This window comes from Trichogramma pretiosum, unplaced genomic scaffold (genome assembly GCF_000599845.2).
Source record: "Trichogramma pretiosum strain Unisexual culture from Peru unplaced genomic scaffold, Tpre_2.0 scaffold5, whole genome shotgun sequence".
NCBI lineage: Eukaryota > Metazoa > Arthropoda > Insecta > Hymenoptera > Trichogrammatidae > Trichogramma > Trichogramma pretiosum.
This window is the reverse complement of record NW_019641672.1, coordinates 3029399-3056516: the sequence shown is the minus strand read 5'-3', so window position 1 is coordinate 3056516 and position 27118 is coordinate 3029399. Positions and strand designations below refer to the sequence as shown.

Below are 27118 nucleotides of genomic sequence, written 5' to 3'. Positions count from 1 at the left end.
GCAAAGGTCTGGGCAGACTGCAGTCAATGTGTGTTAACTGTATATGTTTCGTCGAAAAACAAACTAGCCTCTATAGCTCTTGGCCTCGCGCTTCAAAAGTAGCGATCGTTTAATGTGTATGATAATTTTTGGAAAAATAACGAACAGAATCGAATTCGATCAGAGATGATAAACGTATTTTTAATCTATAATTATGTGAGTGTGTGCAAACTGATCGCGAGTGATTTTCTAGTGACTAGGTATAGGTGCATATTGTATCTACACATGAGACATCGGCGTGACGAGCAATGACCCACAATTAGTATGAAACTAATAAACACAATTGATTTTTATGATCCTCATCATTTGTAAGTATCCGACAAACTCAATTTCAATTACACAATGCAGGTACAGAAGTAAAACTTACATTGTATTGTATACATTAAGGACGTTATTCTCTATTACTACACATGGTGCGTAAATGCACATACAAAACATAACATCAAGTATTCATGCAGGTATGTCGCATATATATTAGTAAAGTATATACTTGAAGAATAGAACCAAAGAAACCAAGCCATTAAACATTCGCGATGCTCGCTTTTCTTCGAGTGCTACAATACACAGGAGCGCAGTGATTTCCACACTCGTTTGTCTTTTCATTGATGTAATATACAATACCGAAGAAATTTGATGTGCACATGTGATGAAAGTACATCTTTTAGCAAAACTCAAAAATGACCATGACCCAAGCCCGTCACAACATGAATCGAAAAAATCGCGAGTAGATGTCGAGTTTACTCTTTACGTTAATACTTATTATGCGTGCGACAATTATTTACACGAGGCGCAGCATGTGTCTGTGATACATAAAAGTATTACGTATGAGGTAAAATAGCAACAACAACAACCGAGTTAGAGACCTTTTATCTCGCAACAGTTGTGCTTAGCTGGTATGCGGTTGACGGTTCTGCGGAGCGTTGTATCGTGCCTCAGTCTTGATTCGTACGCGCGACCAGGCGCACTCGTTCGAAATCGAGCCGCTCGCTGTGCGTGTGTGCGTGCGCGTGTCGTGCATGTGTGTCTTTTCAGCTTCGAGCAACAGCGTCCCAAGAAATATTTCCTGAAGAATCAGTATTTTTTTTTATTTTTGCAAACTTCTCCGCAACGTATCCTGATGGAAATATTTAGTTGCAATTTCTTTTTGATTGGCGAGCGATACGAGATCGTTTGAAGAAAAACCACAAAAAACGACAGTTTCTCTTACACATATTGTCGAGAAAAACGTGACTTAATCATACACGGTTGGATAATTCTGAAAATTAAAATAATTCAAGCCAAAAACTCGGATATGCAGCTATGCTGCCTATTGCTACTTGATCTCTATATGCACCCATCGTCTATCTCATTGCAGTCTTATAGTGCAAAATAGCTATACATTGACCTATGAGAAGTGCAAGAGTATACGAATCTGAGTAAACTCACGTAAGGAATATTCGACAATAATGTGGAACCGTAAAGTGTTCATAAGGATAATCGAAGTGGTTAGTAAACATTTTATTAATTTTTATACGGTTCACGATAAGATACTGCAAAATGAAAATCGTTGCTCGATCTCTTTGTTGTTTTGAGCAGTCGTGAGAAGAACCTTGGATTCTACGAGTCCAACATATTTCAATGCACTTGTGTTATTGCACACCTCGAGTTTTCCTCCGAAAATGTTGCTCACGATTCGTTAACTCGTATACGGTTAATTCGCCATTTCCCATAATTTTGCTAATGTTTTGTAGCTGCTGTGCATCGCATGCACCGTGGCACTCAGAGTGACGGACGACGAAAGCAGACGAGTTTTCCATTATTTGCGTAATCGCAGCCTCGAGTGGTCACTCTTGAATAATGTCACGTGGGGCACTATCGGTAAGGAACATTATTGTATTATTCGTCCTTTTTTCTCGTTTTATCTTAGCATTATTCAACATTATATTCATAAGAAAACGTTCTCATGCGCCGAGCTTGACATTTCGCAATTCCTGGTGGAAAAAAGACCCGTACTCCCGGCTATTATGATATGAGTTTTTTTATTTCTTTGATTTTATGACAAGGGTCACAATAACCCGTTTGCTGTAGAAAGTAATAGCGTAACGTAGCATATCATCGGAAATTTTTATCACATTTGTTTACATTTGTAATTCTTCTTGTTTCAATCATTGAAAAAAAACGTCAAGTTCTTTTTTGCTAAAAATGTCACACCTTCAATATCAAAATTGTGTCAAGATTTCCTTTGAAAAACTCATGATAATTCATCAATAGCCGGTTGACAAAGTCATAAACTTAGCAAATTTCACTTTTACTCGCTTGCTTGAATGTTCTCGCCCTATATTTACGCAAAAACATGACACAGAGTCGCGTTAAAGTCTGAAAGACGCGAACGGGACAAGAAATGGCATTCAACTGTGCTCGGGTATTGTATATGCGCAACACATGTTCACAGGTGCCGCTCTTGCATCAGCGACCTGCGGTGGCTATATTATCATAAGCACGGGCCTGCTCATCGCTGCAGCAACCGGTGAAATCAGAGGCCGAAAGACGGTAAATAATCCTTAACATAGGCGCGCGCGCACGTGTGTGTGTGTGTCTGCGCTCGTGTACACTTATAAGTCTGTCTCTTTGTTATTTTACTTGCCATTCTTTTTTCTCATAATACTTTTCTGCTACGTACGTACACGTTTGCGTGCATTTACAATTAATTGTTAAATGAATTGTATGCGAGGATTCGTTCCTTGATTCATTCCTTCCTGCCTCACCCGTACTATTAAAATCCAAAATCAGTTACGCTGTTTGCGCTTTCGAGCGATTACTTTACCTTTTTTTTCAAAAACATAATTTTACATGACCTATATATCGGTGCAAATTTATCTCGGTGGGATTGTTTTCTTCTAAGAAAATATCTCCATACGGGCCTTTCACGCTTGATATTGGAATGCACGCGCGCGTTCAACTCAGCGTGATTTATAATTGCCATTAATAATCGTTACATACTGACAAGATATCCTGAATGAAAATCGTCGGGCGCTGAGTTTTTCTCAAATTTCTATAATGCCTCGATTGTGTAAATTGATGAAAAATCTAAACTCGAACAAGTCTCAACTGTTAGCATTATTTCAGCCGCGAATATGCATATTTAAACAATATATATTTTACTCGGCGTGTTTGTCGATTATAGCTGTAAATTGAAAAAGCAAATAGCCACCCGAAATCAGAGCATCGCAGTTCTTTTACCTCTTCATAGTATGCAAATGCGCTCAAGCGTTCACGTAACGTATTACTAATTGTGTGACTAACCAATCACGAGTACATAATATAAATAAATAGGTCGACATCGTCTCGAGCAATACAGCAGCATCTGAAGCGTGAGAACGCGTATTTATGCAAAGAGAGGCGTCGGCTACGACATTGAGCCGTTGCAACAAGGACGTGGATTTCTTTGAGACTTTTCACTTTTTTTGCCCCCTACCGGCCTATCGTCTCGTATAGGCTTGGCTGTTTTACTCGCTTATAACTTTTTAAAAATTCTATTGTTTATGGTGTTAATATGTCTTCTATTATAATCAGCGTACTTATTCATCACTACTAGCACGGAGCAAAAAGTAATACTTACAAGATAAGTGATGTACCTGTAAAAATTATCAAACTATAGTAATAAAATTAGTACTTGGCTTTTTTCACAGGAAGTCCTCTTTCTAGGCGTTGGTATCATACTGTTTGGAATTGTAGGCGCTTTGTCGCTGGCTTCGATCGACAGCGTGCCCTATGACTTGATCGACAATGCGGCAGTACTTGGTGGTTTGTGCCTTATTACTGGCTTAGTTTTCATCATCGACTTGTTGATGAAGCCACGTTATGGAGAAACAAAACACGATGGCACCCAAACCATACCAGAAAAAGAGCAAGGTTCGAGGATAATACAAATTGTTTTTAAAATTGCAATTAAGCGTTTGTCGAACCCGTAATGTTGACCGTGAACTCGATATACATAAGCAATTCTATCGCATAGCTATAGTAAAGGTATTTTTTATCGGTCTACGATAGATCTGTTGGCATAATTTCTACGATTACGTATCGTGAATTATACGCCTCGTCGCACACGTACTGTTGTTTCATGCGCGCTTAATTACAATAACGGTTTGCTTGTACAAAAACATGTTCATCGCACATTGTACAAGTATTTGTCAATGTATTTTTAGCTAAGCACTACGTGACAACGACAACTATGACCATCAACGAGAAGGAATTGCAGCCGAAAAACGTGTCAACTTCAGCGAATTGGCGCTCACCCACGCCCGAAATGAAGGAGAAGCGCAACAGCATGAATGATTCGCTGAACGATCAAGACGATCAGGAGAACAGGCTTGAGAGAGCCGAACGTCAAATTCGAGAATATGCTCAAAATATCGATAATGGAAGGAGTAAACAATTGGTGAGTATTGAAAACAACACATTTGTAGCGGATTGTTGTTACCAACTTCTTTTGTGCTATTCAGAGAGGTCGAGATGATCGCGACGGAGGAAAAAAAACGAACGGATACTACCGCAACGACGAAGTTTACCAGAGACCCGTTGACGAGGTAGACGACATTCCACCGTTTCCAACCCACGAAGCCACTGTCTTCACCAAAGTTATTCAGCCCAGCGTGAAAATAATGAGAATCGAGCGCGATAACGAAAGAGGATACGACAATTACAGGCAAGTCCAGTAATTGGGAAAGAGTGTGGTTTTTGGTCTCTACTTTTTTTTCTCTAACAGCTTTTCGTAGTTTTGGACGCTTCTACTTATGCTTTTAAATTCATATACAAAGTCAGGTAGAAGCACACCGGACAAATAATAGGTATCAGATGATCGGGTCATAAAAAAGTACTGTGATGAAGATGAATGTAAAGTTATGCAATCGTCATAGATTCGATATATGCTTCAATTAATAGATGTATCAATAAGTGTAGAGGAATTATTATTAGCATGACCCATTATTCACTCGTATAATGTTACTTTTTTTACTCCGATAGAAATTTATTGGCTTTACGCATTCTTATTAAATTGGTTACAACTGATCGTAATCACAAATGAAAATTAAGAAAAAGGATTTTTATATTAAATAAAATCGATAAATACTCAAGACTTTGTTTCAAAAAACAATTTCCACGCTTTTTGTGTCATTCAATATTATCCACGTAGCACATACATGTTATTAATAGAAATATTCGCTCATAAATTCAAAACATCAATGTGACAGGAGACGTTCTTTATGGTGATCATTTTCACATTTAACGCACATGAATTCGTTGTGTGTCATTTTTTGCACTTCTACCCGACTTTCCGGGGCAAATATAGCAGGGGCTGAGGATTGCTTGCAGGTTATCAGATTCGAGTCAGTATGACAACGTACCCGCGCGAATGCGTGGCGGCTCTTCTCCAGGAATCTTAAAGAGGCAGCACGACGCGTACTCAACCGATCCGCGTCGTTTGCAAGGTTATCCGGGAACGGATCAGCAGCGTCGACAATTGACAACGCAGCGGGATCGGGACGAGATCGAGATGTTAGAGGAGTATTTCGACGAGCTGAGAATGTCGACGACGAATACCGCAACTCGAACTACCATCGCTGAGCCAACTACCATTAGGATCGGTAGTAGTGCCTCTCGGAAAATTGTAGGTGGCACCACCAGCAAGACCCCCGTGTCACCGAGTGATCAGGGATATGTCAAACATACGGCTAGTAATTGGCCACAGCAGTTAAAAAGTAAGGATGCCGACGACTATGAGAAAAATCGGTGAAATTAATTTGTTTCATCTAGGCTCTAGATGTATCAGTCGTTATATTATTTTGACTGCTATCGTTTTTGTAAAATAAACGGTTATTTTATATTCCTGTTGATTCTCATATCACTGCAGTATTTTTATACTTCTTTTGTTTACTTATTTTTCCGCTAATTTGAAGATAAGTTTCTCCTACATTTATTAGTAACAATTTTTTTAGTTGAAATATTTATAATTTATATGTTAAATAAATTCATGAAAGCATATGTCTGTACAACTATTCTCCGATTATTTTTTAGACATTTACCTTCGATAATATGTTCATATAAATATCATAATTTGTAGAATAATGAAATGACTTTACGACTTTTGATATCTTCTAATTTTTTAAGAGGTATGCAAATCACAAAATATATCCATGAAATATTTTATAAAATTTATTACATTTTCTTTTGTAAAGTACATCTGAAACTAACAAAATTTGGATATAAACGAAATTAACAATTTTTCACAAAATATAAGATGTACTGAAAAGAAATAGTTACATCTTATTTTAATACATATTTTAAACTTCGTTGAACTTATTCTTACACAATTAATTTACGTGTATGGTGTTAATAATCACAAATAACAATTGCAAAATAGTTAGTCGTTAATACATTAGCATTACAATTTGATCGTTAGCATGAATTATATTTCCAAATGAGCAATCCTTACAGTTTATGATATTGAATTTATACAAAAAATGTTGTATAAAACTATCTCTTCGCATAGCATCAATTATATAACGTATAAATAAACTCAAATGTATTAAATATATTTAAGTCTCATACATATAATTAATATTTAGTTTGCTAAATTTTTTAAGTTTTAATTTTAAATGCATTTTACAATCTTCTTATTTTTTAAATATAAATTTATATTCATATGAATAGTATGTGAAAAATAAAATGAATATTTTGACAATGCAATTATAAAATTTTTTTTCGAGTCTTATGTTAAATTTTAATGGAAGACAAACGAGCATCCACCGATTGAACGACAATTATTTAGACTAACTGTTCATCGTTCACTCGGCGGATAAATGTGATTTTTTGCCTCGTATTTTTACAATCCTCATACACTTCGCATATCAGTACAAATCTCAGGAAAAAAAAGAAAAAAAACGAGTCAAGTAATTCTCAACCCGTTTGTAAACTAATCGAGTACTATTCGTTTATTTACAGATACAACATATATAGAGTAAATTGGCGATCGGTATAACTGATCGGTAAGTTAATTATCTTTGATGACTCTCGCGCTTGTGTGTGTGTGTATGTGTTTGTGTGTGCGTGTGTTTGTGTGTATGTGTGTGCGAGTGATTCTATCTGAAACCATCGAAACCAATGGGCAGTGTCTCGGGAATTTGATTGCCCGCGATCCTCTGCTCCATCGTGATGTACTGGCGAATGAGGCGAGCTATCTCGTGCGCCTGCTCAGTCTGCAGCCTAGCGATACGCGACTGCATGAGATTACCCAGCTTCATGTCGAGGTACAGAGTGCCCTCCTCCGACTTGACTTTGCGCGTTGAAATCACTTGGGAGTATGGATAGTGAGACAGAGTTACCTGAAATTATTACATCGTATTAATATTTGTTTTCTTTCCCTTCCATCACTTAATTCAGAGCTATACTCACGTGCGTATTGAGGTCAATGAAATGCACTCCATGACGATTCAAGGCTAGAATGTGATCCGTTGCTTTATCTTTACCTTCCATTATTCTTTTTACCGCGAAAAAGCTTGAGCCAAATAATGGCCATCTACCATTGGATAGAATCTCTGAGAACGAAATGAAAAAAAATGTAATCCAATCGAAAGTAAAATTTGATGACAAATAAATTTTCCAAAGCGTACCTAAAACTTGAGCCTTACAAGCAGCCATTGAAATATGCTGAACATTTCCCCAAGCTTGCTGCACCATTTGAGTCCATTGCTGAGGTCTTGGTTCTCTCAGGCTTAAGGCTGATTTTGGCAATAAGTATTTGATGCGCTTTGTCGTTGGCTCTTCTCGCTCATTTTTCACGTCGGTTGCTCTGTGCAGCAGAGCCGCTATTTGAGCCATGTCGTACTACAAAAAAAGCGTTTCAGCATTAACCCGTCACGTTTTAATTTGAATCGTTAAAAAAAACAAGTACTCACAACTACGTCTTGCGGCAGTTGATCATCAATGATTACTAACATGAGACCCTCCAGATAGTCAGGTGTAATTTGGTTGAATACCATTTCGACATAGAGAGGAGCATCCAAGCGTAATGGATAATGCCATACCGATCTAAAAGATGGCACATTTTATGATTATTGATATGTAATTGTTTTACAGTCTATTACATTGTCTTTCAATCGATTCTCGTACCTGCAGAAAATCAAGTAGAACAACTGGTGGTTTTTGTGCAACTCCGTTGTAACATCAAGCACATATTCGTCCCTGGCCAATGGCATTGTAAAAGCATCACCGTCGACAATACAGTAAAGCGAGTACTCGTCCATTTCATGTCGATTTCTTACAGATATTACATTGCACATCTCTTCGATGACGTCCTAGAATAAAAAGTATTGAATTTTCGATTAACACTCGAAAGTCTTTGGAAAATTTTCGTCCGTCTACTACTTTCTACGCCCAAAGACACAGAATCTCTCGCGCTTAAGCTTGATTATGATAATTGCAACTTGAAATGAATCGTAGCGTATTATTTTCCGATGTGCTGAAAATCAATGATTTATCGAGGAAAGATGCAGCTCCGAGAGCCTGTAAAGAGTTTTCAATAATTTTTGCGATCTTTACACGCCACCACAGTGAACGGCGTCATTATGTGGACTTTCTTTGAATACGGCTCGATTGTGTGCTCTCTGCGTGTAAGTATAGGTTTGGCGAAACTTTCACTCACCTGCACGACCGTCGTACACTTGGTATTGATGACTCGCTCGGTACCCCCGGGCAGTCTGTAAATTTGTCGCTTGGCATTCCTGCCGGCGCTGATGGCCATGATCTCTTCGACGCTCGGCACGTTCTTGCGGCCGCCGTATTTAACGGTTTTGCGCAGATTCTGCAGGCATACCGTCGCGGTGCCGTGATAAGCCCGCCGCTTGTCGTAGGCCGCTGTCTCGAGGTACTTGATGAGGTAGGGCCGCAGACCCTCGCTGCAGGTGAAATAAGCCGCGACGATACTGAAGAGTCTCCAGCCTCGCTGGCACGACTCGGGGTTCGGGCTCTTGTTGTTGGTCGTTTGTTTCATCAACTGGCAGAATACCTCGTCCCGGAGCTGCTCGAATTTATGGCAGTGCTGTGGGGAAAAAGCCGACTTATGGGTCTGCGCACATCTGGCTAATTTTTATCACTAAGTCTATATAAACTTTGGTGTCAATTCAATTACGATTTATCTCGTTAGTTACTAGTTGCGTGTATTTTTTTGCGCGCCAATCAAGTCCGTCGCAATTGGTATATTTCATATTATTGCAAAAATAGACGAGTGTCAAAGTGGACAATTTAATATGCAGGCTCCTTGAGTAATATCGCAAAATAGACGCGTACGAGGAGGATCGTCATCGGCGAGAAAAATCAGAAAGTGAAGTTAGCACGGCATGCTACAGCTTTCACCGCGTATTTGGAAATTGCCCTCTCTCTTTCCGGGCTCGAAACGCGAACGCGCGTATATACGTACCATGAGTATCGTGTAGACGCATTTGACCTCGCTCATGTCGGGTGGCAACGGTTGGTCACCCATGTAGCGCATCAAGCAGAAGAAGCACTCGACGGCCAAGCCGCTCAGTTCGTTGTCCAGTCTCAGCAGGCTCTGCTCGATCGGCACCGCAGAGAATTTAACCAGGTCCACCTGCTCCTTCCACGTCCACTCGGTGCTGTCCTGACCCTTGCTCTTCTTGCCTTTTTTCTTGTTACCTTTGAGCGATTCGATAACTTTGAGCGAGCCGTTGATCGAGCCGTCCGCGGTTTTCAGCATTTCGAACCTATAATAGCAGAGACGGGAAGAAAAAAAGTTTTATTTGAATTATGACCATGCAGCGGAGGAAACGATCGCGTATTATAATTACCGAAAATTCAGGTCGAGCGAGCTCGCGCATCATTACATTATATATATATATATATATTATATAGGTAGATAGATAAAAACACATGTGTACAGACGTCTACTTTCCAGGTATACCGTTAAATACATTAGAGGCTCGCACGGCTGGACCGACACCACTCGGCAAACACACGGGTCGCCTGCGTGCGTGCCACTGTGTGTGTGTGTGTGTACATATATCATGCACATGACGAAGATGTCTTTATTTGAAAGCCTTCAATCATCTGCGTGTATCTCGTAACCGCTACATCTATAAACATCGCGTAACTTTGGAAAATAACATAGCTGGCGTTCGAGGAAGCTCGGCTCTTGCACTCTCAGAAAATCTTCTCTTGCGGTTCGCGCGCACAAAATCTCACGCACGCAACTGCGAACGTGCTTTCGTAATTTTTTTTTGCCCAACTAAAAGGGACTGGGTACATAGGTTTATACTCTGTAATTGTTCGGCGCGGTACATAGCGAACAGCGCCCGCGCTTTTAATTCGCCGACGAGCGAGCGAGCTTTTTTTCATCGCGATTAAACTTTCGTTTCTCGTAGTCCGCGCCGTTGATAGAGAAAAAATAAGATCGAAAGTCGCGTGATCTGGACACTGGCGAAATCGCGCGGCGCACTCGCATCGCCTAACCAACTTTCTTTCCTTTGAATCAAGCTCGCGCGGGGACGTGGAGCGACGATTGCGCGTGGGAGCTCGCAGTCGACTTATGGCCAGTGAGTGACATTTTCCGAGGCGCGAGAGACTAATATCGTATACTAATGAGACGCGCCCGCGCCTAACAGCCTGACGCATAAGACCGGGAAAAAGTTATACCTACATTTCTCTCGTTTCTCTCTCTCTCTCTCTCTCTCTCATTCTTGTATGCCGGCGCTCGTGTGGGAAACGTAATTGAGTTACGCTACAGCTGCCTATTATATACGCGCTTCAACGACTCAGCCATTTAATACTCCTATAGCGAGTGATGAATTTTTGTCTCGTGTCTTTACATGTGTGCGCGGAGTTGTCGTGTGCGCGTGACTCGCTGACCGGCACTTTCAAATGCTCTCCCCCTCAATATTTCTGGTGCAAAAACTTACTTATCGGTGCTCTGTCGGAAATTGAGCATGGCGTACTGCAAAAGCGAATGTTTGCCATCGTTGACGACCGGTTGCTGCTGCTGCTGGCCAGCGTCGTACAATCCATCCTCGCTGCGTCCGGTTAGGTCGTTGCCGTTGTTGCGCTGCCATTCCTGCTGGATCATCTGCTGCTGCTGCTGCTGTTGCGGCGATGGCGAATGAGCTTTGCCGTTCTTCTGATAATGAATGCCGTTGCTCGAGCCGCCGTTACGCAGTTGTTGCTGATCCATGCCGTACGGATGTACGGTGTGCATCGATCGCTCGTGATTGGCTTGAGAGACGATGGATTTGCCGATTTGCGTGACATGATTGTCCCGATGGTTCTTCGTTGAGGCTTTTTGCTCGACCTGAAAAAATAATTTCTTTGTTAGTAAATTTTTAATTTACTTTTCTCTTCGTACGAGTGATGCTACGCGGTTGACTCGACGTTAATGCGATGGCGCGTTACGACTACTTAAACTTACAGTCCAATATTTTAATTTTCGAGTAAAAGCTCTGAGCTACAAATAATCATGGGCACTTGTAGATATACATTCCACTTAAACACTCCTTTCTTTACCCAATCCAAATAGAAGAGCAAAATAATTAATTTCTCTAACTGTGTTCCAATAGTAAAATATGAAGTGTGTCGAACAACCAAGAATGTTGGAAATTTCATTTCCTTTTCTGCGTGTATGTGTACGAATGCAAAGTGTACACAGATGGAAAGAAAAAGCCCGACTTATCGTGTGCTAAATGTTTAGCGCTCCCAAGGTTTCAACCCAGTGAGCTGAATTTCTCGTGTGCTTGGCTTTTTGTGCAAAACTTTTCAAATACCTAAATCGCAACTCGTGCGTTACACGACTTCTACACACATAATTTTCTCATTCTGCATCGTGTCAAGGGAAAAAATTCATTACTGTAGAGAATAAAGAGTTTTAAAAAAAATAGAATCGAAGCCGATGATATCTCGCACCGAGTCAAGCTTCGATCGAGCTTCATTACGTACTTCAACTAAATCATTGTTACATAAGCTGCAACTATGAGCTGATACTTTTTTCGATTTTTTTCATATCAACGCACACTGAAGAGATACGTGACGCAAAGCCAATGTAACGTTCGCTCTTTCTCTACATAGTATGCCGATCTCTTGTCGATTTTTCCCTCTAATATGTCTTTAGAAACAAAAGTATGACAAGTTCCGAGGTATGGTCCTAATTAAATTATTTAACCTCAATAAAAAAATTGTCTGTGTACAACAATATTTAACGATTTCTAAAAACACGTGTCAAGGCCTCTTACATAGGAACTCGTAATATTGTGCAGGGTTGTAACTGCGCGATGATCGCAATGATGTATGCAACGACAAAGGCTACAGAAAGTAAAATATAGCATGGAGTAAATTTTCTAGACGAACGAGTATTTCATTAGCTCTTCTTTCTCGCGTGAATACTTTAACTTTCCAGATAGTTATAAATGACGATTACGGTGATTAAACGAATGCGTTTTGGAATGTATAAATATCAGAATTGGTGATTTTCATCATTTTTCTCGAATGGGTCATTGTCACGGATTCAGTCATTGCACGCGTTATTGAATCAAAACATGAGAGATATTTTTTCCTCATACTATCGTGCTCGTGTATTAAAATAAATTTAGAATAAAAAAGCCCCCATGCACACACGCACACAAACATAAGAGTCTAAAGCCGACCCTGACCTACATTATAGTTTGCACACGCGTACGATATATGCGAACCCGCTCGAGAGTTACAGTTATATCAAGACTCGCGCAGGTGAGTCGTTGGTTTTTTGCATGCAGAGAGAGAGAGAGAGAGAGGGAGAAAAAGAGAGAGAAAAGAGATGTGTAATGAGAGCGGTACTTTGCTCGCACAGCGGATTTTGCGATTCGTCTGCGTGTTTTTCTTTTTCTTTCTTTCCCCCGTAAAGACGCTAATGAAATACTCGCTGAACGTAATGACACATGAGAAAAAGCGTCCGTGTGCGCACATAACTTCGAAATCACACTATATAGGCAATGCATGAATTAAAGAAAAGCCCGCCGATGAATAAATAATTCCAATTGGTAGAGAGTTGAGTAGGAAAAAAAAATCAGCAAATGCGTGCGATTATTAAAAATGCACCGGGACTGACACATCTCTAGGTTTCATGGATTAACTTTAAACCCGATGAAACCGCACTCCAATGTTGAAAGATTGTCAAGCATAAGAGGATATGGCACTCCTTGTTACAATAACGAATTTTTTCCGAAAAAAAGTCGATACGCGTAGCATTTGGCAAATTAGCTGTGAAAGGTATTTGTCGCATTTTTCATAAAACATTGTAACACTGCAATGCAACAGACGATCATAGTCGCTATGCATATAATAAGATCGTAAAAGTGTGGCACCTCGTTGAGCAAGCAGAGTATGCGCAAGAGAAGAAGAAAATAAAAGCAAAAGGCAAGTGGCCGTCTTTACTCGCAGAACTCGGTGAGGTCGTCAACCCGCGTCCGTACTCTCATTCGGTGTCGTAAACAATTTCATACATTCCGCGCAAATCTCCCGATCGGACATTCGTCCATTTACAAGTTAATTGCACGCTCATACGCATATGATTTTTCTATCCACGACCTGTCATCATGTGAATCTGCGAGATGCGAGCATAATTTTACGATAATGTATTCACGAATCGTGCTTGGAAGTTTAATTTGACGCCGCTATTACTCGCTCGAGCTATGAATTATCGCGCGCATATCGAGTGCTTGTAATTACATCGCAGAAGAGTGCAATATAGCTCGACTTATCCTACCGGCAGTTACGCATAGTCGCGGGAGGTAAACACAGCAGAGAGTTCTCCTCTTTTGAGTAGCAAGCCACGAGAATGCACTGCAGCTTCTTTGCGTTGCTGCTGAAAAATCGTCAGTTAGATTGAAAACACGCACTCGTACATATCTAATAGCTGCGAGCCAATTAATTAAACGTATACACTTTGATCTCCCAAGGGCAGGAACAAAATACAAATCGTAGTTGGTCACACGCTCGCTCGCAATTAATATATGAACCGCAATGAATAGGAAAAAGAAGAAATGCCCTTACTTTGTCACACACTGCGCGGCATATGGAAACTGCAGTTCATATTATAATGTGTATAATGACCTCGTCGCCTCAATTTGCTCACGTTTCTCATACGCGTCAGTTCTTCTTCTAGTTGAAAAAAAAAGCCAAGAGAAAATTGGATCTTTTTTGCTGGTACTGCGCACTTGTGTGTGTCCGCGGGTATACCTTGTACGTACGTGTGTTTATGTATTGGAAGCCCGGAATTATAAAAGACGAACTGCAAAAGCGACGCTTCCGTTCTCAATTTCACATATTCCATAGTGAAAGGTGTCTATAGAAACATACGATCGCGGCAAAAGATTTACACATACGCGCAGGAGGTATTTATTCACGACGATATTTTACGCAGCGCGAGTCGTTTTTTTTACTAATAATCACCTGATATCCTTTGACTTTTTCGTCGAGTTTCTGCAAAGTTTCTTGAATCGTTGTCAACGTGCGGTCGTTGGATTTTTCATCGCTCGCTTGGGATTCGTTTTGCGACCTCAGCTCTTCGAATCTTTTTAAAATTTCTCTTACGCTGAGTTTACTATCTTTATCCTCTTTAATCGTTTCAGTTTTTAAGGATTTTTTATTACTGTCATCCGCGACTTTTCTGCCCTCTGCGACGTCATAATATTCTTCGATTATTTTCGTCTCTTCGGAGCCTCTTGTCTGATCGAAGATGGTCGAGTGGGCGGAATTTCGTCTATTTCGCAGTTGACAGCCCTCCTCTATGCGCAGCTGTTCGATCGTCATTGGCTGTTCCAGCAAACTATTTGACTTCCATGCATTAGAACTTCGCTGCTCGAGTTTGGCTATGTCGATTCTCGGTATATTTTCGTACTCGAATCTCTGACCGAATCCGTTGGTTTCTTTTTTCGATTGCTGCTGCTGCTGCTTCGTGTCATTCTTATTGAGGTCGGTTTTGACTTTGTGGCTTTCCGGTGCGTCGTCTCCACTGCTCTGTTTGGTGAAAAATTTGGCGAAACGATGTCTGAAGGGCAAGGACTGGGGCTCGCGGGTCTTCTCCAAAAATGCACCGGAATCGTCGGTGTGTCCGTACTCGTCGCTCATGCTGGATTCCGATTCAGACGATCTGACCAGCAGACTGTCCGGTGAGTTAGTTTTGCGCTCGTCGTCCGAAGCTGGCTGCAATTTACCGCTGTACTTCATGTCGTTGAAGTGCGAATTGCCGTTAGTCTCTAAATTCACTAAACTGCGACGTCTGATGTCTTTGGCTTCGTAGCGCAATCTGTAGTCGGGCATCGATCGTCTGGATTGCTGCTGCTGCTGGATTATAGGTAATGACTGAGGTTGCTGCGACAAATGCTGCTGCTGCAGATGAAGCAAATTTCGATTTTCCAAGCGTCTTAAAAATTCCGAGCGTTTAACCACTCGCTTGTTCAGGCAGTAATTATTGTTATTATTGACTTGATAGTGACTACTAATGATGCTGCTGCCGCTGTCGCCGCGACGATACTCGCACTCCGACTCTGACAAATCGGTAAACTGGCTGAGTATGTCGGGCCGGTGCTTTTGCTTCTTTCTCAGCGTCTGGGGCAGCTCGGCCCAATTGTTCATGAGGCGACGCGAGAAGACGCCCTCCGAATCCGTCACCTCGTGCTCCATCGTCGTTTTTCCTGTTGCCTCTCTCCCGCTCGCTTCGTTTATCGATCAATTCAACCGATGACACATCGCCGATGATTTTGCACTTTCACTCTTTCACCAGACCGCGTGCCTTATCTGTTTCGGGCTAATTGAAAATTATTTGGCTACGGATAGTTGCACTTGTACATTGTACATACGAATGCACGCAGTCGAAAGTCTGAGCTATGCAAACTCTGCTACATGTTTGTGCATAAGTGCAAATTTCATTCGGTAAAAATGCATAACTTGGACTTTCTCTTTGCTGTGCTGAGCTGCGCGATTATGATGCTCTTCTTCGCTGTGAAAATCATTTTTGCCTTTGGAAAATGAATTAGGTGCTTTTACGCATACACGCAGTTACAAGTTTTAACGAATCAAGTTCTCTCTTTCTCTCTCTCTCTCTCTCTCTCTCTCTCTCTCTCTCTCTCTCTCTCTCTCTCTCTATCTCTCTCTTTTCTCCAGCGGTTATTACCAAGCATTTGTCAGCGTTCTACATATATAACATTTAATGACTTTGAAGATACCTCAAGTTAGTTTGTGTGTGTATGTGTGTGCGTGTGTACATGCTCAAGAGCGATGGTGCACGGACGAATGAAAGATGATAGTGGTAAGGAGGTCAGGCGCATATTTTTGCAGGTGTCACTTTTTGTCTTGCATAATGCTCAGCTTTTATATTAAGCCTTATAAATGTGGACTACAACCTCAGCCGGAGTTTTGAAATATTTCAATGTCCAAGAGCGTGTTTAGAATTATCCTGCGATTGCCGAGAAAAATGGCATTTGTCATTGTCGACTTTTATCGGTCGAATGATAATTATGTAAGCCAATCGATCGATTATAGGTCTTGCCGATGATGCAAGACCTTGGGAGGGAGAAAAGGATAATTGAATTTTGAAATAATAGTGAAACCATCTGATGTTTCAGCCTGCTGCGAGTTAATGGAACTCTATCGTTTCTTCGGGCTTGCCTCTGATTGCTCGCCACAAATACTTTTCATCAAACCTGTCATCAAGTCGCAAAGTAGTCTACCGATTCTAATACTTTTCTCTCGGTATTAGTGGCGTTGCTTTTTCAAGTTATGTCGCATTTTTGCGATAAACTCGAGAAAAATGACAATTATACGCATATAAATGCTTTTGAATGAAAAAGAGCTCGAGTCCCCGACACGTTTGACGCTATAAATAAAACACTGCACGAGAGAGCGAGAGAGGAAAGTTGCTCGCGGCGTACAGCAACAACACAATGAAGCAAGAACAGCAGTGTTTGGTCTATAAGATAGTTTGTGTTCTTACTCGCGCCATTTTTCCACAAATAAATGCACACAAGGCCATAGACAATGATTATATAGACATGTTATGACAACAATCGACAAAAAGCTTTATCATAATGAGTGAGACACGGAAATGCTCGTGAGAGATTTTCAAAATAGGTTAAGGCATTTTCGATGAATGCAAGCGCCGAGAAAAACGGACCGTACTGTCTATTCTTTTGGAAAACAGCTTTTTAAAAAGTGAAATTTAATTGACAAGGGATAATAGCAAAACCGATGAGTGAATGATCCATTAAAAGAAACCGAACAATGAGCAAGTGCGCAATTAGCCGAAAGAAAATTGCCGTGGACGATGACAGAATTAGGTAATGTAATTCTGAACGCGACGACGATTCGAGAATGTATACAAGTTATTCCGTGCGCTTGTAAATACCATGTTATGTAAGTTTTATGTACCAGCTATACAGCTGTTTGGTACAAAGCCAGTCTTGGAGAGATTAACAACGGATTTCTTGAATAACTTATTGGATTTCGATCGACACTTGTACTTAAAAGTTCCCCTATTGTTTCTTATTCGCAATTTAAACGGGAGTCGAAAAAATGACGTAACGGTTCGGGACGCGCGTTCGCGAGTCGAGTTTCTGTTATATTTTAATTACGCCAGAGGCGCGCAAATTACCGTGTGTATCACGTGTAGCAGCTCGCGCGAAATGCGTGAGATTTTTACGAAATTGCCGACCCGATCACGCGATTCATTGCGAACTTGTGCTCCGAAAAGATTATCATTGACCGATCGCAAGCCCTTGCTTGCACAAGATCTTTCGCTGCGTGATTAGAGGCGTACCGCAGAAATTTTCGCAATATGCCAACGATGCTTTCTCAAAACCTCAGGAGTTTTTTACGTAAATTCGTTGCCAAAGTGCGTTGATGTTTATCTCGATCGATCGTTTCCTCGCGACGCATTCGCATCTCGTGTCAGCAACCGTTATAAGTCGCATCGAGCGTTGATAATCCTTTGATTTATGCAACGCATATAAGCGCGACTCGTCAAAAATATTATTCGAAATTGAATTCTCGCCGCAAAGCTGGATGTATGTTATTAAAAGCACGCGGAACATGTACTGCGGGTTCTATAACAATCACGTGGGTCGAGAGGAAAAATGTTCCGAGCCGCTCTCATCGCTCCTTGCCTTATTTTATTCATTATGTAATTTCTTTTCATCCTGATTCGTAACGACGTCGATTGCGTCACGGTTCGCGACAGGCCCTTCGAAGCGTCGATCGAAACTCATCTACAGGATGTAGAGGAACCGTAGAGAGCAAGACTGCACTCGCGAACAGCCCAGTAGATGGTAGTCGTAGACTAGTATTACTAGTGTTATGGCTCGACATTCCTTTCCTTTCTATAATGCTGCTGCGCAGCTAAGGCGCTCGACTATGTGAGCGTGTGGAGGTTATAAGGTAATATACGCTGCATGCCTGCAGGCTCGATTGGCATGCCGTGCTGGAGAATATAAGTGAAGGGATGCGTGAGCGCGTGTTTCGCGAGCTTCGAGAGACTACTTTTCCATTAAGGGCTCTATTTTATGTGTTTGTGTGTGTTTATACAAAAGAAGAACCGAAAGAAAATTTTATCGCTCGCGCACTGAAAAGCCCTGTTGGTCATGATTTTTATCTCGCGCTCAGCCTGTTGCATTTACCGACTCTTCGGCAGCTGGTCACGAGTCCCTAATGATACGTTATTTCGTTCGTGCTAATTCGCCGTATGAAACCAGCAGACAGAAAAAAACTTTTATCTCTCGAATTGTGCTGGCGCAAGTTTTACTTTCTTTACTTCGATGCGAGCTTTATTTCTCTCGCCTACACAAAAGAATACACGCATGCTCGTAACTACGAACTACTCGCGAACTGAGTGTGTGCCATCACGAACGTTGTTGGATCTATTTTTCCAATTTGCACGTTGGTGCTTGCGTCCACGAAAAGTGCAGCGTAGGAGAAATAACGCGACCGTACCTATAAGGCCGCGCTCGTTTGTATAGCCGCGCGTTTGTGTATACGTCGCTCGTTTCTGCTCGCATATTATACACATAGCCGAGTCGCGTACGTAAAGGTCCTTTCACTCTTACGCCATGCATAAAATCAGACACGTGCGCCATACCTACGTATCTCTACGTATAATAATATAATGAAACTTGTCCAAGTGCCAAGGAATGCAGAACAAGAGATACGTGTATGAGAGGCTGCGTGCAGGCTACTATACATTCTCTGCGATCGCGACAATCGACAAAATCATACTTTGCGCCAAAATAATAATGATCGATCGCGATTTTTTGTTGGATTGAAAAATCTCGCGACGTTTTGAATATACGGCCATCCGAAAAAGAGTATAAGATGAAAATGTACGATGTTATGTGTACATGAAAATCTGATATACACCGAGGAATGTAATGATACGTTGTGTTGCACGTCGCGGCTCGTACTAATCACTGATCATCGAATACGAGACGTCGTTACGAATGTACGTACACTTAGCAAAGGATTCGATCGGTTCGTGATCGAGCTCGACTGCAAAATGATACATTACGTTGGCTGAGTGAGTGAGAGAAAGATAGATAGATAGATACAGAAAGAGAGAAAGAGAGAGAAAACTCTTTGAAAGCTATCGTGCATGGGGGTGTATCCCACCCAGAGTTGCATCCGGTTACATTATTCGACTACGTAACTTTATTTTCATACATCTTTGAAAGAGAAATTCGTTTCTTCAAACAAACACGTCACATTTTTAATTCATGGAAGTAGTAATTTTCCTCTAACAATGATTTTCACAGCAGTAGTTAGACACATAATTGCACTTTCGTATGTAAATCACCACAGTAAAGTTAATATACTCTACCTATCGATGAAAAATATCACTCGAAAGAACACATAAAATAAACGGACAAAAAGAAAGATTGAGAAAAATTCGCGAAGGTGTAAACATGCATCGAAGCAGCCGCTACGACGCTTTGCGAGTAACTGAGTTGCACACGTTTGCAGACAGTCCGTAGAGAACGCTCGGCACTCGGCTTAGCTCCTGCTCCTCTCTTTCTTTCTCAGCCGCGGCGTTCGCCAAGCGTTTCATTCCCCTCTTTGAAATCGGAGAGTACGTGTGATACGCTAACGCCGCGCGCACACACATACACACACACACACACACACACATACATTTACCCATACATACTTGCACTCACTCACTGAAGCATATACTACGTATACTATAACACATAGGCAATCAGGAGCGCTGCACACCCGGGTATGAAGGGTAAACTGGGTCGTTCTCTGTGCATACATAAACGTACTTGAAGTGTACGTGTATAATTTAGCCGAATAGAGTAGAGAGAAAAAGAGAAAATTAGCATCGATGCAACTACAGCGTCACCCTTTACGTGCATTATGCTTACATATTCCTATTGACTTATACTCGAGCGAAGGAATAAATGAGCTATACATTGTCAAGGTTAAATCAAATTTTACTTACTGCGGAGCAATTAGAGCATCAAGCTCTAACGTCGTTACTTTGGTACGCATCCTTGCGCACTCTCTTTCTCTCTCTCTCTCTCTCTCCCTCTCTCTTTCTTGCTTTTATATTCTACGAGAAAATTAATTAGATTTATCTAACTGTAACCAAAGCTACCAGTCATACTCATAATGATTGCGTGCACACATCTGAGCGCAGGATTATACTTTAATACGAATTACGATTGCGCATCGCAGCTTGCATCATAGATTTTCATTTGATTGGAAGAAGATGTTGCTAACGCATCCAACGACGATTATTCGAGGCCAACGATCGTCTATTCCATCTTGTTTTTTTTAACATTTTTACCAATTATTTATTCACGTTTTAATTTCTCGTACACTCGTGCGTGCCCTCAAAATCTCACGACGAATTTGCTCGTGGCAATTCGGGCGTACGATAATGTCGTACTCATATAATTTTGTGTTGTATGTGCACTAAATTTGACGCTCTATTTCTTTAGTATCGACGACACATAATGTTACTTCAATTAAAATCTGATACACATACGCAGCGAAATCTAACGATGCACTTGGTTGCGGCCAAAGTTTCTCCTACAGAATAACGCCAACTCTCGCATCCAATAAGTTCTTGTGTGAGCGTTTCCTACGGTCTAAAATCTGTCAACTCAACTATGTATATTATTCAATCTCGGGCTGGATTTTTTGCTCGCGCAAAAAGTCTCGTAGCAGTAGTCAGCGGAAGTGCAGGTATCCTTTTGCTTTTCATTTCCTGGCAGCCACTACATACATATAATATGTCGCGTACTTTTTCATTCTCTTACGCGTCTTAGCCGTTGCGTTACCCTCTCTATAGACACATCGTTATTTCGTGTGCACTAGCAAGAGGGATGCAAAAAATAGTAAGGTGTGACTATTGCTGTATCGCATCTATGGCATGAGACCCTATTTACAGTATACCCATTCAAGAAATTTGGGTCAATGCTTACGTTGCAGCGTTTGAAAAAAATATAAACGAATAAGACGCGATACTGTTTCGACAAAATCATAGCTTTTCCTCTCGTTGGAAAGTCGTCAATTGGCTGCATTATACGTTGCGAGTTGGCATCGCCTTTGCGTATACGTGTATATTTTCAACGGCCGTTGCGTACAGAGCCTTTGGAAAAGAAAAGAAAAGAAAAGAAAACCTTTTTCGCAGACGAGTGATTTCGCTCAGGCCACGCAAGGAGCGTTTAAACGTGCACGCGTATCTCCGTAGACCTTTTGCAAAAGCCGAGACTGCGGGGCAGGCTGCAGATAGGTACTGCAGAGCGGAGCCTCTCACTTAATTAGCACTTATCGATCTTCACGGTACATCTCGCAGCGGCGACTCGGAAAGAGAAATCTTTTAACGCGGCGACGAGATCTTACTTTTACTCGAGCTCGAGCGTCCTCCTGTGCGTATGCGCACCTGCGCGCCAGGCACCTCTGCACACCTATAATAGAGGCTCGAGAGCGAAACCCTTGCTTCAGCGCGTATCATTGTTTATTGCGACATAAAATACGATTACTCGATTGTCTTGGACAATGCTGGTCCTGGCGATGCTGCCTGCTACCGCTAACATGCCTGCCAATAGAGAACGAGAGAGAGAGAGAGAAAAAAAAATTGCGAGACTTCCTTGAAATTCCAGAGCTGTTGAGCTTTAATATTTTTGTTTCTTCCTTTTTTTCTCCCCTCGAGTCATTATTATAAAACGCACGAGGAGGCTCTTGTACACGCGGGTGATTCTCTCGCATATACTGTGTGTAGTTAAAGTTTGCAAATTCCAATCCTGACCCTGGGAGGTAGTGTTTATATTCTCTTTTCTCTTCCTCGCGTCTTTTTTTGTACGTCCTGAACATATACAATATATGACTTCGTTTTTTTGAGACTTGATGATTATGACCGTTTTGTGCGGACCTTCTGCGTCGTTTGTGCAAAGCAACACCTCGAACGGGAACAGTCCGTTGTGCGCAAAATACTTTTGCCATTATGCTTTTACGTATGCGAATTTGAAATTTTACGAAGATGGCACGCAACGATACAAAACGCAACTTGCTGTGAATCAAAAATGGCGTTCACTTTTTTTGGGTTCGTTCGGACTTGGCATCAGCAGCAGGACAAGCTGTCTAATGGGCTACTTCCGCTGACTAACTTATACAATATACATGCAGGTGCATCCCTAATGTCCTTGTACCTTTGCACATACGCGCGTATACGTATAGCGTTGGCTTCATGACCGTCGACTTGTTGTGCTTCGATGCACTCGAATGTTCCACGGCACCTTCGCTCATCTTTTTTCTTTTTGTTCGGGTTTCTGGGCTTGTTTCTAATCGCGCGTCTTTTAACTGTTTGCTCTGAAAAAGTAATAAGTCAACGTATAACTGGCTATGCGGAATCATTAATGGGAATCAAGATTAATTTTTGCTGCCCATGAATAACCACGTTTAATCTCGCAGATCATTCTCGTGAGCGCGGCGGTGTCAATTTCATCAAATTTCGCCCCTACAAAATAACATTTTGCGACCCAGTATTCCGATTGCTTGGTCAAATGTTAATATAACGTACCACTACTTCACATAATGTGGCTTGTAGTACTTTTTTACAACTCGCAGTCACTGTTGGAAATGCATCGCGCAGTGTCGCGCGCTGCAGGCGAAAGACTTTATTTGCACAATAGCTCCTCGTTCCGCGTATAAGAGCGTAATTTCAAAGAAACATCTCATCGATTGTGAACTGTGTATAATAATAATGAGCAAGGCGCGATTCGTCCGAGCCTCATCTTGCGTGCATTGCAAAAATATATTCGGGTCTATAGACTGCGAAAAAAAAACATCCTGTTTGCCCGAGCGACCAGTATAATTAACTTTGATTAGACATACATGCTATTTCGCAAACAAGTATTTGTTGCTTTTTTTTACTTGCCGCTTGGCATCGCTCGCCTGAATATAAAGTTGAGAATGATTTCCAACGTAGCCGTCCAACACTTGGAATTTTAGCACGTATTATGCAAATCGCTCGGTACTCTTGGCAGACAATGCTGCAGCTCGTCGATTTCCTTTAACTGTTGCTAACTCGTGACCGGTGAGGAGTCGCGAGATATTTTTTCTCGCGAATCTATAAATGGCTCGAACGCGTCCGAGTACTGCGTCGCACGTTACACCAGTTCAATGCGTCCGTTCATCTAAACTTTTTTCCCCCAATTCGACGGTTTTTTTGCTTTTACGCGTCCATTATGTATTGGTTATTAACTTGTCGGACGAGGAAAAAGACGCGGAAGAGAGATTGCGTATTAGCCAATCGAGAGAATTTTTCTATTACCTCGAAACTGCTCTACCTAAATATACTGAGCTACATAGTAATCGCTGAGAATGATCTGTTATATAGTGCGTCGAAAAAATGTTTTCCTCTCTTTTTCTTTTTTATCTCCCTCTGTAGATTACAAAAGCACGAAAGCCTAGAGAGGTGCGTGCGTGATATAAGAATGTTCCGTTCTCTGAATGAAAAATTGCCCCAATCAATGCTCAACACCGCGTAACATGTATATAAAAATTCGTTAAATTTCTCAACTGCTAATTAACGTTTACAGCCTTTGCGTGAACTGTTGAATCAATCCGAGTAAATGGTGAAAATGAAGTATGTTTATTGTTGAAAGTCATTGACACTCCAAAGTTCAGTCGACACGAGGCGCGCGAGCGAAAGAAGGAGCTGCGAACGTACGTCCGCACAGAAGCAACATCAGTAGCAGCACGTGGAATGTCCAGTATCACCTATTTCGATTTCGCATTGATGTACAGTTGACTTCCGCGTATATGTATATATATATTATACACGTAAAAACGGCTCGGACTCTACTTACTTTCTTTATGGCCTGTTACGCTGCGAGAGAAAAACAAGTTGACGCTGAGAGAGGCCATCGACGTGTGCACGACGACCAGTTTTATCACATACAGCGACACAAACTCACATGCCCGTACGTGTTTGTTGTGCGCTGTTGTTGTATAAACAGAGAAATTCACTGCTATATACATGATCTGTGCATTATGCAAGCATCGAACGAATGGAGAATAACGTTTATTATGCGCATAACTTCGAGACCGCTGATTTATTCCGATTGTGTGCGTGTAAAATATCAGCGAGGCAGTTAAACGACACACTAATTAAAGTCTTTTGTTGGATTGAAAGTTTTGAATTGTATTGTAAAACGGTTAACAAATTGATATCGAAGCGATATTGACGCCTACCGGTCCGAGTTGTATGATTGTTATCTTTTCGATACATGTGCAACTGATTCGACCTCATATAGAAAACAACATTTCCCCATAAATAAACCATCAAGCTATGAAAAAAAATCGCCGCAGCTAAGCGTGGAAATATATTTTGTAGAAAAAACAAAACATTGCTCGAGTTATTAAAAAGATTCGCAGAAACTCTCAATCATTAATTCACGAATATGTTAACGTTGAGTAAAAGTAGCTGCGCGCTCGTATAGAATATTATCAGATTTTTTTTCGCAACGTCTTGATTAAGACTCACGTTGATTTGTTTTCTACCGCGGGCTTATATGTCACTGCAAGTAGAAATGATCGCTGCACGAATTTGTGAAATTCGGCCGATTTCTCTTAAAGTTTTGATTCCTTCAACAAGTTCAGCAAAATTTCAGATGTATTTGATTAAACCTGCGTAAGGTATATTAAATGACTATGTCGTGAAGTTTTTATCGCTTGAATTGCATGCCTCTCAGTAACAGAGTGCCAAGAGCAATCCTAACGGCTTTTAGGCACTGACACTTATCGTGTCTTGTCCTCGACAAAGTTCAAACTCATCACTTTAAAAAAAATTCAACTTTAAACGGACATTTTACGCCATTTTTTACATTTCTTTATCTCGTCTAGTTGGGTTTTCATATCCAATCAAGCAGTATCACTTCCGTTTGTTTTAGTCCTGATGATGAACGGCTAATAAACGAGCTATTGAATAAAAAAATTACTCAGTTAATTTTTTTTTCAGTTCACTCGCCGAAAAGATTTGTTATTTCATGACATTTACATAAGCGAAAATTTTTTCTAAAAGAGTGACACTATAATCACAAAATCTTTCCTATTTACACTATTATCTAAAATATAATCAAAAAATCTTGGTAAATTTAGTTCAATCGTAGATGTGCTTGAAACGCCTAGAGGTGCATAGATATGCCAAGAAGGAGGGCTGTTGTATGTTATCGTCTCAATAATGCACGTGTTTATTACTACACTTATTCATGCTCAGTAGAAGCCAATTCAATGCTGATTTTGTGCAATATTTATCCTGCTCATTCATCCGTTCAGTTGACCGTACACTATAAATTGTAGGTACTCGCATCAAATTATTTTATTATGCGAGGCTTATTTGCAAGATTGTGTTTTCGATTATTATGGATTTTTTTTCTTGTAGAAAGCATCAATTTCTCTACGATTTAGATTTTTACTTCCACCAAAGAGGATGAGTTAATATAGACCTACATCAATAAATAACGATCATTTTTGCACTGACGGAGATATTTCAACTTGACTTTCGTAAACTGCCCTTTAATTATACATATGAAAAATGTTTAAAATGAGTTGAAGAATACGTGTGAACTTATTCCGAACTTTTTCAAAATATTTTCGATTTTTCAAAATCTGGTTCAATTCCAAAATTCATAGTCATAAGCAATTAATTACCCAGTATAGGCATACATGACTCCAAATTCAAAGAATGGGTACGATCTTCAAAAGTTTGAAGGAATAAATAGAACTCTCGAATATTTTTGAAAAACTATTTTAAACGAAAATCGTTGCTACTTTTAAGGACGAAGGAAGATTTTGTCGATTTCACCACAAACCGTATATGCTAGATTCGTAGCGGTAAAAATTGATTGAAATACTACGATGAGTGATGAATCGATGCATACCGCAACTTCCGGTATTGACGATCATCAGATATCGTAGGCACCCAGGAACAAAGAAAAACCACAAGGATAGACCAGCAGTCGCGGTGGTGTACCGATAAGATTCGGATACAAACAACAGCGTCTTATTGGAATTTTATTAAAGTATTGGAATCACGAGGATTTTTCAAGTATATATTCGGGCGCGTAGATACATGAATGTACATATATATGTATACTACTATTGATCTCCTTCTCAAGCTCTGTAATTATCGTACAGGAATGGCAGCGCAATCAAGGCCAATTGCAGTTTGCATAGAATATAAATTTCGCAAAAATATCGTATAATATATTATCAGTTCTATCGGTTCTAGGCACACCTACCGACGAACGCATGTCTGTAGAAATTCCGTCTGTTTACAACTTGAGCTATGAACACGTAGAGCGTACCGCATGCTTTTGAATTGGAACATTTAATTGATTCATCATAGGTGTGAGTTAAGAATATTAGTTGACAATTTTTCGATTTCTCCTGATTATACAAAATGTTCCGATGCTTGAATATAGAGAAAAAGTTTTCCGCGTGTTCTATATGTTTATGAGAAATCGCATTGCGACTGTCAGTTACGCGAAAATAAAGTGTAAGTACTTCCGTT

General features: G+C 40.7%; 2 protein-coding genes across 4 annotated transcripts in view; one reads left to right on the top strand and one right to left on the bottom strand.

The window, feature by feature from the left end:
* Positions 1-1042: 1042 nt before the first annotated feature.
* LOC106658518 lies at positions 1043-6035 on the top strand. The gene is made up of 7 exons (XM_014380518.2): positions 1043-1523; positions 1770-1896; positions 2471-2568; positions 3708-3930; positions 4224-4456; positions 4521-4723; positions 5389-6035. Exons 1-7 carry the CDS (start codon positions 1485-1487, stop codon positions 5807-5809), a joined length of 1344 nt encoding a protein of 447 aa, XP_014236004.1. The 5' UTR covers positions 1043-1484; the 3' UTR covers positions 5810-6035.
* A 704-nt stretch (positions 6036-6739) lies between these two features.
* The window catches only part of LOC106658619 (unconventional myosin-XV), a 50318-nt gene continuing 29939 nt past the window's right edge, over positions 6740-27118 (bottom strand). For all 3 annotated transcript variants that reach the window (XM_023460440.1, XM_023460441.1, XM_023460442.1), the window contains 8 exons: positions 10986-11371; positions 9491-9794; positions 8717-9112; positions 8185-8369; positions 7971-8103; positions 7686-7899; positions 7468-7610; positions 6740-7397 (listed from right to left, as the gene is read on the bottom strand). In XM_023460440.1, coding sequence (XP_023316208.1) covers positions 7155-7397; positions 7468-7610; positions 7686-7899; positions 7971-8103; positions 8185-8369; positions 8717-9112; positions 9491-9794; positions 10986-11371 — 2004 coding nt within the window. In that variant the 3' untranslated portion in view covers positions 6740-7154. The remainder of the gene's footprint in view (positions 7398-7467; positions 7611-7685; positions 7900-7970; positions 8104-8184; positions 8370-8716; positions 9113-9490; positions 9795-10985; positions 11372-27118) is intronic.